Raw genomic sequence first — 16369 nt, 5'->3', positions numbered from 1 at the left:
GTCCCCATCTAAATCCTGCATGTCTTTCAGACTTACTGTTCATGCATGAGTTCACAATAGTGGTATTTTTCCATCATTGAAGCACACAAATATATCATCCTATGACCCAAGAGTGACAACTACAGTCTGCTTCAGAGGGGGACAGTACTAGAAAGGAATTTCCCCCCGGGACAGATCAGAACAGACTCGGTGAACTGACGCTGTCTTTGCGGGTGTGCAGCAAGTCTGCAGCAGCACTGGAAGAGGCAGCTCTGAGGTAATGTTTGTCTGCCTCTCTTGAAGATAAACTTGTCATTTGTGCACTGACAAACCTGACACATCCTTATCTTTTGCTTTTTATTTCTTCTTGGGAAAATGGAACCTAACTTGATGAGATTAGGTTGGTTTCATCTACTGGGTCAAAGAACATGTCCTGGCCGTGGAGCTCATAAAAAACATCTCCTCTTACTTAAATAATGGTAATTTAATAACTTAAATGGACAAAAAATGTGCTTTTATTACATACATTACAACTTAGAACATCTTGTTCAGATATATGATATGAGACATATTATCCTTTAACGTTAAGACTATCAAAATAGCTTCTGCAATTTTTATGTATAACTCCATCAAGAGCTGCTCTTCTCTGCCTTACGTGTAGCTGTTTTAGCTTGTTTGTTCCCCCGGGTTGTCTGTACATTGCCTTTAATAGTTTTTATGCTTCGCAGCACAACTGAGAAACATTTTATTTGCTGTTCGGACCTGTCTGGACCTCACTGTCCCAGTGGCTGATCATAAATTTACAACTAGCAGCATTCAGCTTTACTGCTGCAGCACAGTGGGTTGACATCATATTATCCTATGTAGCCCATGCCACCAGTGAGGACTCTATTGCAGATGCCACTGAGCCACTGGTGGAGTACACACTAGACAGGTTGCCAGCCAATCACTGGGCCAACACAGAAACACAGACAAACACAACTCTCACATTAATTAAGCATCTAACCAACATGCAGGCTGGAGCAGGCACGGAGGGAATATACAAATTCCACACAGAAAGATCCTGGCCAACCAGCAGGTCTGAACTCAGAGCCACTGCATTACAGTGATATCCTTTCATAATCACTTTAATGTTATCAGTGGGACAGTTTTGCTGTGGTTAGCAGCACTGGTCCTGGGTTTAAGGTCCTAGGCCTTTCTCTCTGGAGTTTGCATGTTCTCTTTTTAGGCCTGCACGTGTTCTCTCACAGTCCAAAGACATGCTTTTTAATAGTGATTGCTGAACTGGTGAATAGTTGTCTGTCCTTAATTGTGATCCTGCAGTAGACTGGCGATCTATGCAGGTTGTACCTGATTTCTTTGCTCTATGACATCCCTGTGAATCTCTTTTTCAGATCATTGTTTTAGTTTTACAAAATAGAGCCTTAAGGTTTTGTGTCATACTGCATAGAATAGCTTTATATCACTAAATTAAACTGTTGAAGCAAAATGAATAAATAAAAAATAAATAAATGTCTGGTGACTATTACATTTAAATTCATCAGCTTACTGCTCCAATAAGGTCCATAATATGGGAGGGGCTTTGAAGCAGCTGCTAGTTAGTTTGCCATCTAAAAAAGTGGTGTTGTCAGTGTTTACTGCTTGTTTTTGCTGCCCCCAAGTGCCTAATAAAATCTGTTATTGTGGTCCATTTTGGCATTTAGCCATTACTTCATGGCAGTTTTAACTCTTCAGTTTAAAAAGCAAGAAATTTTAAATAATAATAATAAGATACAAATATTACAAATAAAGTAATTTTGACCCTGTATAATAGGTTAAGTTTTTGTGTTGTTGTTGTACATGTAAACATCATATGACACCAATTAACATTTTTTCTGTTGACTCTCATCTTGAATTTTCAAAATGATCAAAGAAAACTTGTGCACTTTTCTTTTTCAGCACCTCCTAAGATCAGCCTGCATTTCACATCATTTTTAAATAACAACATTTTTCCAAATGCATCCTGATTCTCAGAGTCTGCTCTGGATCTGGAGAGAAAACATCATCTCAAGCACCATGAAGGACTACTTCCACCGCTTTGTTCAGACGTCTCACTTTGTCACCAGACACCTAGCCTTTTGAAAAGCAGTGATTTATGATGGAACTGATCGCTGCGGCATCTGTGCCAGCTGACAATGCTTTTGTTCCCTCTTCAGGAGTCACAAGTGACATCAGATCATAGTCCAGATCCTGCTTTTATTCTTCCCCTTGTGGCAACTGTAGGAGATTTTAAAAAAAGGAGGAGACTCTACACAGAGCAGTTCTATCTCTGCATGTCCTACTAATATCAATGTCAGTGCATGACAAGGTCGTTTCTTTGCCTGCAAAAGAGCAAAAAGTCTAAAGACTTCCTGCCAAGAACCCTTCAGGGTGTCATTGTCTAGCACAGTATCATGACTCACTGTCCATCAGGCTTTCATTCGGGATTTAACTAGGCCAGGAGGAGACACTCGCTAATGAATGAAGCATCCAAGAAATGCCATTTGTACTGCTTGACCTCAGTACTGCAACAACAACAAGACCTAATATAACATTACAATAACCATAAATCAATGCACTGCAGGTATAAAGCCTCTTTAAAGTCATTAAAGGAGGGTGAAAGTGAGATTCGCTCCCCTTCGTTGCTCTCTTTATCCCCTGTCCCTTTTGTTCTATTCTTTATCTCATTACCATCACTGAAGCTGACCTCGGAGCATCCATCCCTGCCCTGCAGACAAACCTCTAACCCTGCGCTGAACTGTAGGATCATCCACCACTGTCACTGAGAAACCTCCACAACTCTGGGGTCATTTGGTTCACATTACCCCCGTTTTTCAATGAAAATTTTGGATTTGGACTGTAATCATGAATGTCCCGGCATTGTAATGGAAAATGTGATGAATGAACAAACTGACCTGAGATACCACCTGTCAGACATCAGGCCTTTACCTTGTTTACAGCCAACACTGGCTATTATTTACAGGGAGCCACACAGACATAAAACTCTCATACAAGTGGTTATTACAGTTCATGGCACTGTGTGCACAGTTAACCACATGCTATGGCCAGCTAGGGTCCTGTAGACACAGAGGTGGGACTCGAAAGGTTGGAGCAATGTTGAAAAATACCTTTCAAAGACTTCTCTGGAGCATGCATGTCAATCCAGCGGCGGGTAATGAAATATAGATAACATGATTGAAAGGGTCTGTGGCACTGACTTCAAAACACTTTTGTCACCAGCATTGAGGGATACATATCAAAAGAAGTACTTTCAGGTATCTCTTTACCTCTTTTGGGTTGAAGGTGAGGGAGTTTCCATTTCTTGGCAAAGCATGAGTGGAGAGAGGGAGAAGATTAATGATATAATAGCTCTGACCACACGGTTTAGTTATTTAAACTGGCAGCATCAGCTCAAATTGTTTCATGGCTTTCTGCAATGATACATTTAGGAGCGTGTCTGGACAGGTTGCAATATGCTAGAGGAGAGAATTCATTGCAACTCTCTCTGAACTCAGCCAAGAGAGAGGAGCTTGGAAGCTATGACACCATTGCTAAAGTACACGCAGGATGTTTACGTCCCAGCAGCTTGTTTGCACACCTTTCTTTTCTTGTGACAGAAATTTTGAATTGAAATGTCAGGATCTAATTAAATGATTGCCTCGCTCCGTTACAAATTGATTTAAAAGCCGAGGCGAGCACTTTTAAGGACAAATGTTTCCTCAGATGTGACTACAGGTGAGCTGCACTGTGAAACCAAGAAGAGAGAATTCAGTCAAAGTGAGGAGATAGCGTCTTCTCTTTGGAAGGGCAAAGAAAGGCTGTCAGGTGCTACCAGACTGGCTGACTGTCATGACGCTGGATGATGATCCGTGATATTTCCTAAGCGTCTCTGAGTCTTACGGGGTTGTAGTGAGTTTGGTGTTTTTGTTCAAAACAACCCAGGTCAGGATGCTTGAGACGTGGGAGGATTACTGTAAGCTCAGCTCAGGTGATGTCTTCTGTTGGGGGGGGCAGGCATGAGGGTCCTCTATAGCCCTGTTCCAAACCACTCCAAAACCAGGGGAAAAGTATCATATGGGGTTCTCAGATCATTTGGAGACACACCATTACACACCTTCAAAGACAGCTTTTGACATACTCCCTCAAAATTCTTATTACCCCGCGTCTCAGATGCACTTCTGTTCCATGATTAAATATTTCAAAAGCTTTGAAGGGCAGGTTAAGCGGGCTGGTATATTCATTCATATCATTGTAAATGGGTGTCTCAAAATCCCCCAGGAGAGCTTAACCAGCCTGTATTCTTACCTTAATGCCACCGACAATACCCTGAAGCTATTTGAACACTGTGTTTACTTGTACAATCAGATAGACCATGGGAAGTCAGATAGACCCTGCGAGGGCCAGGATCTCTCTTGTGGGGAGTGGATTGTCGGCTATCTCGAGCTTCCATCTCAGAGTCTCAAACAGAGTTAAGAGAGTGCACGAGTGAGCTCGGCAACCATGCAGTATCTCTGGAATCACATAAAGACAACCTTGTGCTCTGCAATTTAGTGTGCAGCGCTCAGGTGCTTGTGCATGTCTCAACCAGAGGAAAAACAAAAGTATGACTGACATAATCATGTGTCAGAAGATTTATGGTCAGAGAGAGCAGAGGGGAGAGAAAAACTGGGAAGCGCATTTTCTTTCCCCACCTCCTCCTCCACCTTCAAATTATTGTCTTTAGTGCCGTCCACTTGTTTGAGTGAAATGTTGGAAACTGTTGAAACAGAATTGACTCTCTGAGCCGCGAGTTAATGAAAGCCTTGATTGAACCGCTCTTTATCTGTGAAATTGAATAATTTCCTTATTCATTGGTGGTATATTTTCACTAGTCATGCATCTTCTTTGTTTAGTGCGTAACCTGCTACAGACACGAAGACATACAGACAATCTAATCACTTTGTAAGCTGTGGGTTTGGGTTCATTATGCGAATTGGAGCAAAATCCTCAATTCAAGCGCCAGTTTCAACACATTTCTGTATCATCAAACAGATTTAAATTTTAGCCATAAATCTGATCACTGCTGTAGTCAAGCTTGATCTAATGATAAAACATAGAGCAGGATGGGTCTTGCTTAGATATATTTTAAAGGCTCGTTGCTGGCTTTGACGCTAATTGCTGGCTGGAGCTCAGTGCCGTGCTGCCCTGATCTATCGGGTCATGGGAGCAGATAGGGAAGCTGTGGCAGACCGCCAGCAATAACAAAGGGAGTGAGCCAGACTACTAACCATAAATCTGCAGCTACCACCAATTTCCAGCTCCCGCAGGTGATGGGTGAGCGTGTGTGTTTGTGTGTCTATGTGTGCGTGTTTATAAACAAAACTCCAAAGGGTAACACTACCCCACTTCAGAGCAACATGGATATTACACCTCTGAATATCTTGGCATGGGCCCGGTCCTGTTTATGGAGAAACACGGCTAAGAGTATAATTAGCAATTCAGTGATCCTGCAGGGTGTCTGACTTATCAAAGAAGGTGGTATTTTGTTCTTGTGACTCAACGAGTCTGAAGTGACTGTGGCCTCTGTGTGGTGGGGTTTTGCACCTGACTGGAAAACACTGCAGGTGGATTACCTGGAACAGTAGCTAAACTACACTGTTTGTTTTTAAAAAGGCGTGTTTTGATGTAAATAATAGCATCAAAGGCTTCACGGTGTAAATCTTCAAAATCCGCATTAGCAGAACCAAAGGGCACCTTGTAACTTTAGAGCGCCACATTCAAAGTATCCACACAAAGCTGGGATTTTTGCCCCTGTCATTCATGTTCGATCGCTCCAAGTGAAAGTAAATGGGGGGCGCGTATAAAAAGGTCTCGGAGACGCAACTGTTTTGTTCCTGAGATAGTGGGATGTGCGTCTTGCACACAAAACCCCTAGTTTAGTTTTAACCAGAGCCTTCTGAGCAGCTGCCTTTTCTTATGCGTGAGCCTTTTGTATCAATATTATGAAAGCTGAAAGCCTTTGTCAGACAGAGACAAGCCCCTGTTATTATCCCTTCACGCCCTTTTCCCTTTATTCTAGGTAGATTATCACTGGCAATGACACATGATATGGCTAATCTACTGTAAATTAAACCTGAATTCTCATGTGTCTCCGTTTTTTTTTTTTTCACAAAGGAGGTAGGGGAAAGAAAAAAAAGTTTTTTCACAGAGAACATGCCCATTTGGACAGTCTCTAATTTACAGCACCGCTGAAAATTTTGTCAGTCAGTCCTTGGAGGGTACTGGGAGCAGGTTTTCCATCAACACCTTCGGGGCCACCTCCTCACTCCACTTCCAGGCCAATGAGAGTGGAATCTGGAACGACTGTGGGCTTTTGCATCGTTAACATTTCCCTGACACGCTGGCCGGCCTCTCTTGGAGACTACCCTGCATTTTCTCTGCAGCGCTGGAGTTGTTGTAGCAACTGGTGGCCCAGAAGTGAATGAAGCAGATGTGCGAGTCATCTATCACCTGACAGCTCCCACTCCCCCGACTGAGCAAGTCATCACTGTGACAGTCCGCCCAAGCAGTCTCATCAATTACCCCTGTACCCTACCATTAGCGGACAAACACTTTTCTTCTGAGGCACATTCAGCTCCTTCCCAGTGTGCGAGATGGGCCCTCAATTGAGCCTGAATAACTTTCCCCTCTCAAAGAACATCTCTGTTTCTGCTGAGCATCGCACACATTGTGCTAATCCTGGATTTATCGCCATGGTAACTGCGTGATATTAACAAACATATTTATTTTGTGATAATTATGTCAAACTGTTATGTTTATCTGGATGAAGTAAAAGCACTACCAGTTAAGGGATTCTTTTTTTTATGAGCAATTAAAGTAATTAGAGCCATAAATGTTCAACGGCTTCACTGCATCACTTTTTATGGCAACAATATGACAGCTAGGCTTCCTTTTCTTTAATTTACAGTTACTGATAAATTCACTAAGACATGCTGACTCATTCTGAGACATATCACAACTGTTCAAGTGTGTTTTATCCACATAAAGCTATTTCAGAACATTTCTTTATGGCATAATCGATAAAAAACCGATGTGTGAACAAGAAATAAGGGAACTCGTGTCTTGTAAGTGTTATTCTTTTCCTGTATTCCATCAGTAGTAGTCATGAAATGCAGTAAACACAGACATTTGAACACTTATAAACAGTCTCTATCTCTTACAATATACAACTATGGCAGCGACAACAGGGGCCAACTTACATATATCAGCTTCTTTTTTTCACGGGGGTATTAAAACAGACGTCGGGGTCAGAATGCGACCTTGAATATGCAAAATATATAAATAAAACATTCATATAAAAATAGGCTTTTACAAAATATACTCTATTAACCAATGCTTACCAAACATGGAAAGTGTGCCTGTGGTTTTTGTTTGTTTGTTTGTTTGTTTTTGATCAATGATTCCAGTTAAGCTAAATCAGCTTGAAGTGAGGTGGAGGTGCCGCTGAAGACGGTCAGTACAGCATACAAGTGCAGCCTTCTACCTCACGTTTCTAGACTAGCAGCAAACAGAGGGAAGACGAACTCATGAGAAGGTCAGAAGGTCAATTTGAGCAGCCTACAGCATTTTCATCTGGAACAACATTAGTCTACAGCAATACAGATTATTCCAGACAGATTCAATCCAGTGTCTTAACCATGAACAAGGTTGGATTTCTTTATTAAACTCATGACATTTAGTTTTTGTTTTTTGTGTCCATATCGGACAAAATCAGTAGTTCTTTATAGAATAAATTAATATTAATTACTTTTCATTCTCTAAATACAAGTATGTTAAATATTCCAAATTGCTGCTTAATTTCATCTGTGCACAGGTGGCATTGGAACGACGGCAGTGTGTGCTGCCTGGCATAACGCCCACCATAATTTATCTGCATTGGCAAAGTCCAAGCAGTCAGCATGTCGGTACACGTCCATGTAGCTTAAAGTCTTGACATTTAATTTTAGAGACTCCCTTTGTGGTCACCCAGTCGCATATGTCGGGCTACATTTTTTTTCCCCTTTAACAGTGGTTGTCACAATGCTTTGCCACTACATCCCAACGAGCAGTCCAAGAAGAGGGGTGAAGAGCTTTTGTGCAAAAGAATCATGGTGCCTCATTTTTAGCTTACTGTATATGCAGTACAGTAGTTCCTCATGATGTGTGTAAAGACTGTAAAAGCAGCCTCTTTTTTTCTTGTAAAGGTTGTCCGTTAAAACACAAAAAACAAGACCGCTCACATGCATACATCTCACACACGCACGCACAGACTCACACACACACCATCCAATAAATATTCTCATTTGCATGTGTACACCTCTGTCCTCTCGCTGCATGTGTTGCATTTCACATAGCAGCACCACAGGAACTTGCAGTTGCACTGCCAGACCCGGGAGTACTGGTGTGTGTTGTATCCTCGACCGCAGCACATCAAGTCGCAGCCGCTGATGTGTTGCATCATTGTCTTGTTACACACCCTTCCCTGTGTCCCCAGGCTCCCCGTGACGGGGTCCGCCTCACAGTAGTTAGGAGACTTGTCTATGTACACCAGCTCTGTATCCGTGGGCTTTCGGTAAGAGAACGGCTTCTTGATCTTGAGGAATTTAGGGCGCTTGTTGCGGCTGGCTTTGACTGGTTCCACGTGTACGGCGTGGGCATATTTCTCCTTGAGAATGTAGCCGAGCTCGCGGAACTTGGGAAGTGTAGTCCAGCAGGTTTTGGTTGTGCAGGAGCCCGAGACACCATGACACTTGCATTCCAGTCGCATGTTCTTCTCCAGCACCTAGACACAGAAAAGCAGCTTAGTAAGGTAGTAAACACACTCCAGTGATGACTATTTTACAATCAGTTCCTGTACTATAATGATGACTTCACTGGTCATATTAAAATCAATCAGAATTTGTGTGTAATTAAAATTGAAACTACACAGCAAATTCAAAAGTGTTAAATGTTTTGGTGTTAATAGTCTTCTTGCAAAAGTAGAGTTAATTTTACTCTAAGCAGAGTCACATTCTTTTAATGTAACCTGAGGTGTAAAATGATAGTAGTTAAAATCGAGTGTTAAAAATGAGTGTTTCTCTGTCAAATCTGGAGGTGTTACAATGGAAACATTAACTCTTGACCTCTTAACTCTGAACTCCTACAGGGGCTATGACACCAATAGAGTAAATTCACAGACTCCGCCCCCAGCACGGCTCCAATCGAAGCTGAAGTGAAGCCGTTTCAGAACATTTTGCTCTACATATTTGAGTTGTTTGCCATGCTTGGTAAGTCATTTTTTCAAGGATTGTTTCAATTATTATTATGAGCTTTTACTTCTGTGGCTCTTTGGAGTTGAGACAAAGCTGTGTGGAAGGCATTAGCCATGTTGCTCGCTGATAGCATAATATTCTGTTTTAGCTAGCTGAAAGGTATTGTTTGCGGGCAAATACCACAGCCTTGAAAAAAGCTTGCATGTGAATTTTCAGTCAAACCTTTGGTCAAATACACCTAAAACAATGTCTAGAATGTTAAATGTTGGTATAATGGTGCTACTTGAAGCCTGAAAATGATCGCCCATAAAAAAAAAAAAAGAGCGAACAGCAGTAGCTGACGTCCTGACTGGATTCTACGTTAGCATAGATCCCTCCAGAGTTTTGTGCACACCGTTTAGGTAAAAATTAAAAAGGTTGAGGTTTTACATTTAGTTCAGTATTACCTGTTGCCTGTGTCTTTGTCTTTTGGGAAAATACTTTACACAAGTAATGACTCAAAGAGGATTCCTTTTTTTTTTTTTTTACTGTGCTGCAATTGTTTACTGGATTATTTGTGCCATTAATTAGTGTCAACTAATTTTTATTCAATCTCCGCACAGGATATGCTTGTGAAGATGGAATATGGGGGAGAGCAGAAGTGCATTGAAGTTCCACAAAGGGATGAATGAAGGACATGCATATTGTATTGAAGAAATAAGTGATGAGAATGCTGTTATTTGCATTTACCATGTCAGACCTTTTGATAAACAAAATTCTAATGAAAGTGAGAACATGTACACTGTTACATCTTTCAGAAAATGTTTTGAAATTGTGGTGCACAGTTCAGAATAAATGTTTTTCAAAAACCATTGCATCTTTTTAGTAAATGTTTATTTCCAAAAGAAATTTCTAGAAGTTCAGAACAGTAAAATTCCCGCTTTTTAGAATGAATTAGAAGATAACTCTTACGTAGTTAAACTAAAATACTCTTTGAGAGTTAATATATAAACTCTTAACACCAAGTGTTAAATTATCAACTCCAGACAGATTTGGTGTTTAACACTAAATCAGAGTTAACGTACCAACTCTCCAAAAAGTTAAATTAACACTCTCTGGTGTGGACCCATATAGACACTTTAATAGTGTTGAAATCAAATCCGACAGTGTTAATTTGGACATGCTGGATTTGTTGTGTATGCTTGCATATCCTTACATAAAACTGTTTCAATCCATACTTCAACTTCAGTGAAAAACGTGCAGCTTATTAAACAATGTGACTGACAAATACAGTACGGCTAGGGATTAAATACAGCCCCACCACATAACAGTGTGGTACCATATACACAGAAGCCAAAATAATGTATCAGATTTCAGGCTCTGTGTGTGTAGTTACCACACACACCACACAAATGTCAAGAGCGACTCAACAAGGCGCCGAGTGACTGGGATTACGACTAAAGCCTCAACTGATGACAATAAGAAGTGCCATTGACTAAACTACAGTTTTCTTTAGCAACAAGGTCAATTGCAGTTTCCGTTTTTTTCTGAAATGCTAGGTGTTTGGTATGCGATACGGTCTCCTAAAGCCATTCGTGAGAAATTTACGTGTCTGTGTTCTTGACAAGTAAACTGTAAGGAGTAAAAACCCAAATACAGACGTGTGAACAAGGACCAAAAAGAACAAGTTTTCCCTGAGCAAACCACTTCATAAAAACATTGGCTTCACTCCCTAATCCATCACTTGTCCTGTGACCAACACTTGTGACAGCCATTGTGTGGACGTCTTCGACCAGGGAGCTGTGAACGCTGCTCCTGCTCAGTGTCACTGCTTTTGATTAGCATAAGTAAAGGAAAACAGAGAGTCTATTTATTTGCAGAAAGAATAGGAAATAAGTGAGACGGCTCAAAGTTTGAATCCACGAGTAGTCCTTTTCGTTGGGAGGCAGTTTAGCTGTCCAGAAAAGCCAATCTGAATTCACCGCCCTGAAATGGGTGCAGAAAATTATCTGCTTGGTACTATTGTGTTAGGAGGCTTTTCAGCCTCTGCGTTCAATGTGTCGGTTGTGGGAATCAGGCTCTTTTGGCAGAGTCAGAGAGGGAGAGAGGATATGGGTTAACTTGGGCAAAGCCTTAGCTGTTGGACACATTATTCCACTCAGTTTCCAACTTCTAGACCTACTGGAGTCTCTTTGTCATTCTGCAGCGTTATGCAACCATCCACACAAAAACACAGGCACAGAAAAAAGATTAAAATTAACATCTAATTAAAACTAACTCTAACAAAAACTGTCTAAAATCTAGTTTTCAATATAATATTGTTGGCTTCTATTATGTTTTCATGTTGTGATCATTTATGTTTTGCTTAATTTGTTTGCTTGGGGTTGTTTTTGCATTTTATTGTGAATAAAAATATAATAAACTCTGAGAATTGACGTAAGCAGTGAATTTAACCTGTGCATTAGAAAGTACGCCTCCATAGAAGCAAATATTACCCAATGACAAGCAGCCCCAATCGCTAAACTGTAAACAGCCCCGAGCTGCATGTGCATGCACATTGCACCTGATGTGTGTTTGTGCGAACAGAGAAATTGTGGGTGGGGATTGTCATAAAGGTAACTGTATACTGTCCCAGTGGTGCAAAACATGAGGGGGACTGGGCTAATGCCTTTTTGTACTGTGTCAATCTGTTTTCAGTTCAGAGATCTGGGCTGTAATCAAACCCTGCCACTTAGACAGCTAAAAGCAATCTTTTATTCCACTCCTTGTTTAAGCTTGGTCCCACTGCTCAGTGCTTTGACTCACTCCTATCAAAGCATTACCAGCTTTAGACTACTTAAGATGAATTCACCATTATATTTAAGTATGGAAAAAAGGATGTGGAGATCGGAGCAGGACTTTTTCAAAGTCCTCTTGCTAATTACCTACCTTGCGTCCCACCTCGTTATTATGGAGGTTCATGAGTGTCCTTGCATTCTGTTTGACCTCCCGTGCGTCAATAAATACTTTGGAGAAGCCTAAGCCGTAGCTGATATCTGCTGAGCAGCCTCCCCACTTCCATCCTTGGTCTTTACTGTAGAAACCCTGCTTCTCCTTGTCACAGCTACAGTCACTCAGGTTACCCTGTGTACAGGCGGCTGTGATTGCATGGGCCACCCCTGCTGCGATGATGGCGTAGGTGAATGCAGCCTCTCTACTGCCTAGGGGAGCGGGGGAAAAAAGGTGATGAATACTATGATAATGATGTGTAATAATAAAATGTAGGCACACATTTAGATTTAATTAAGAGGGGAAGATTATAGTGTTTCTCCTTTACTATAAAAGAAATACCACAGAATGTAAGAGGTTGTTTAAATAGGAAAAAGAGGTCAATTATTAACAATATGTGTGCTTACATTACAGTCTTACTAACATATCGCTCAAGGGCTACAGTGTTTCGAAACCTGACCCGGAAACTGTCGTGCCCGTGAACCAAAATGTCTGCAGGCGTACCGTCAACAAAGCCGTATGAATAAGAGAGTTGTCGGCAAGGAAGGGCTATTGATCCACTTAGAAGCTGTCACATTCTGTGTAAACTCATAAGGCAGTCACATCAGAATCTTCATTCTGCCGTTATCTAGTTCCAGGCCCAGCTGACAAATCATTTACACACGCGATAATATCGACAAATAACTAAAGGTTAATCTGAAACGGCTCAGACAGGAGTCAAAAGACAGAACCTGAAGCAAAGCTCCCAAGTCGAACGAGCTGAGAGACAGTCTAATATCGCTTTTAAATGTCTTATTTGAAACCTCAAGTGTAATGTAAACAAAGCAATTCAATGTTGAAATGTTCCCAATATGTATGTTAGCATTCTCAAACAAAATCAGCAAGTATGATGTTTTAGTTTCAGATCTATGATTCATTATAATGCAAACAGGAAACCCCTAAGTGTATCATCCATCATATCTATGTGTAAATAAACTCTTCTTGTTACTATTTGCTCATAACAAACATCATACCTTCTTTATGCTTCCTCCAGCCACCAAGTTCACTACGTAAAGCTGCCGTGTTTTTGATAAACAACTTGGATGTGAGCCCTTGCCATTGAAAAAAAAAAACCTCATATTGAGGCATCAATTATTTGGACGTTTTTATAGACTTGATGGGCTCAGAGCCAAAAAAAAAGGTGTGTCGGGGTAGTCAGTTCTGGGTGCACCGTTGTTAATTTTTCCCCTCCACTTCTGAGTGCATGGGTTTACCACAAGAGATGGTATGAATACTTCATAACCTTGTAATGACAGAAGGAAGATCTTTAAAAGAAAGTAGAAAAAAAATCAAAAACCTGTACGTGTTGAACTAGGAGTGCCAGTTTACTCACACTTCAGCCTCTCACTATGCAGTCTCTTTGTATGTTCCTCATCTCAGACTAGTGCAACTACAAAGTTCAAGTGCAAACATAGCCGAGGTCTAAACTGTCTCAAATCTAGTGCACGTTGCGTCAACATTGTGTCAGTCACCCTGCTCATTCATTTCCAATTGTTGCTTCCAGAACAATAGCAAGCTACACAGCTCCACTCAGCCCAGGGATCAACAATGGTTTTCATTTACAACCATTCATCTTCTAAGCTAAATCTGATCAGTGAAACCAATCTATTTGGTACGGCTGTCCAAGCAATAGAGTTAAACTCCTCTTTTGGACACACAGACCAAAACTCTGGATTGGCTAAAAGCGCTCATTCAAAAGGGGACAGACTGTCAAGTGCATTGTTTTCATTTTAGAAGCATGAAGAGATAAACTTTTCTTTCCAAAGCAGCAGCCTCCAACAGCTGGCCCAAGCTACTAACCATTGTGCATAGGGCTATTTGTGATTTTTAAATTTTATTATCTTTAGCTGGGGATGGAACAAAAACATATTTCATGTTTTTTAATGCTAGGTAAAAAGTTTGACAAAGCCACCTCTGTTGTTCTAAGCCTTCCACTACCTGTAGCCATAAAGGCATCATAAGATAAAATGCCTTTAGTCTTGAGCAAACACTTTCCTTTCCACTATCTAATAATCTTTAATCCATTTTAGCAAACAAGCCACAAAACTTCAAAGATAATTGAGCATCTCCTGGAGGGAGTTCATCCCTCTTTACAGGAAACTTTATTCCAGCTGCAGGAACTCGATTTGGATTTATTTGTTTCTCTTATTTAGTACTTTCATGTCTTGCTTTCCTCTTGGCTATTCCTCACTGTAACTTATACCCGTGGTAAGACCGACATCCTTACAGTGAGAGCCACCCATCACTAGAAGGATAAAGACCAGTGGAAATGTGCCTCTAGAGACTCTAGGGGCTGAAAAGAAAAGCTGCCAACAGTGGCAAGAGTTTTGTTACCATGCTGGACTCAGATACCTCGGAGAGCCCTACTCATTGAAACGTGGGGCGCAAGACTAACCCAGATGTGAATGACTCCTGATAGTATAAATCCAACAATGTATTAATGAAAAACAGATGATTTTTCATATTTATGATGTGCAGGTGCTTGACTGGTGACAGTGAACACACACACACATATGTGATGCATGTCAATTTTTGGAGGTAAATCATAAAAAGAGCCAAATGCAAAAAAGGCTGTTTTACGCACAATGCGCAAAGGTGGTTAATACACTGTGTTTGCTGTTGGGAGGAAAACTAAAGTTTCAGAGAGAAGGCTAAGCAAACGTTAACAGACAGCAACATACCCACTTTCAACTCTTTTCCGAAGACAGTCCTTTCTCCAAGCGCAGAGCAGTTCCAGCGCCCGTTTTTGAACTGAAACTGACACTCGTTGATGCCCATTTGGGCTCCCTCTCCGATGACGATAATGGCATCGGGGCGACTCTGGCAGATAATCCGTTGTCTTGGGGCCAAACCCGGGATCTTGTTACAGATTATACTCGCACCTAGGGCCACCACCGATGAGAAACCACTGTAAACGGAAGATGGATATGACTGAGAAAGCAGCCATCAGCTTCTTAGCTTTGTTAGCTTAATTTTATTTTACATAACAGTCTAAAAACAGATGCACCCCGAGTTCCTGTTTGGTGTTATAAATTGGTGTAATACTCCATGCATTTAACACGTCCGTGTGGATTAAATATGCTTTTACTATGTAATTCCAAATCAAGAGGAGATGGAATCAACATAATTGTTTGTTTTTCTTTACAATAGATTCTATCATATGTGCGAGCTCAGGTGCACCGCAAGAGTATTTCTGAAACTTACCTACAGTAGCATACAGTTTCATATCATTTGAACTATTATGAATGTATGCGTTTTATGATCATTAAGGCATAATAAAGAAAGCGTGATTCACTTATAAGAGCAACTGCCATGTAAGTCCACGCTCCTCGCTGGCTTTATTTATTCAACTGCGTGCTTCTACCTGCTTTTGAGGAAATACGGGGCTCAGGAGTGGTTTCTGAAGGACCGACAGCATTTAAAAATCCGCCAGTCCTCAGCCTTTAAAGTATTTTGTGTTGTGACTGACTTACGGCAACTGATGAGAACTCAAATGAACGCTGCTCACCCGATTTTCAAGTAAACAATTCCCAGGCAAAGTAAAACTCTTAAAATCCAGCGTCGTGTTCTCCGACTCATTTCGGCCCAGCTCTCAGTTTCATGCAACGATTCGTGGAGCTGATTAATCACTCGGTTCCCTTACGCTCCGGTCGATCACGACTCAGGTAACTCCAGAGGAAGTCCAAAGTGACGAAAAGCATAAAAAAGAGCAGCAGATGTTTCGGTACTTTTATAAATCACCGACTAGGGTATCATCCAAAAATCCCATTACGTGGCCCCTATCGCCGGGCCCTCTTGTCATTGCGAGGGTGTCACAGGTAACTCTTGGGGTGAGCAAGTGCGATTATCTCTGTCTCACAGTTCCTCTACTACCCGCAGGTCTTGGATATTTATCTGCTTCATCTATCTGGGGCGTGTTCATAGGAGCCATGGGGCCCTGCTGAAGAATCCCGCCAGGGCTGAATCTCAACAGAAACACTCACACACACACGCTTTCAAGCCTGCACACTCCTCTCTTCTTCATTCACCTTGGCTGATTAGGGTTTACCTAAAGGGCGATATTAATAACTCAACGCGTTAACTCATTTTAAAGCCTT

The 16369-nt window shown here is 41.3% G+C and overlaps 1 protein-coding gene across 1 annotated transcript; it reads right to left on the bottom strand.

Moving 5' to 3' along the window:
• Nucleotides 1–6864: 6864 nt before the first annotated feature.
• Nucleotides 6865–16159, bottom strand: wnt7ab (wingless-type MMTV integration site family, member 7Ab). Its single transcript, XM_004546156.5, has 4 exons — nt 15781–16159; nt 14954–15180; nt 12174–12445; nt 6865–8797 (listed from the first exon to the last, which is right to left on the bottom strand). Exons 1-4 carry the CDS (start codon nt 15849–15851, stop codon nt 8315–8317), a joined length of 1053 nt encoding a protein of 350 aa, XP_004546213.2. The 5' UTR covers nt 15852–16159; the 3' UTR covers nt 6865–8314.
• Nucleotides 16160–16369: the final 210 nt, after the last annotated feature.

Source organism: Maylandia zebra, linkage group LG20, assembly GCF_041146795.1.
Source record: "Maylandia zebra isolate NMK-2024a linkage group LG20, Mzebra_GT3a, whole genome shotgun sequence".
Classification (NCBI taxonomy): domain Eukaryota; kingdom Metazoa; phylum Chordata; class Actinopteri; order Cichliformes; family Cichlidae; genus Maylandia; species Maylandia zebra.
Note: the sequence above shows the minus strand (reverse complement) of the source record. Positions and strands in the feature narration are given on the sequence as shown.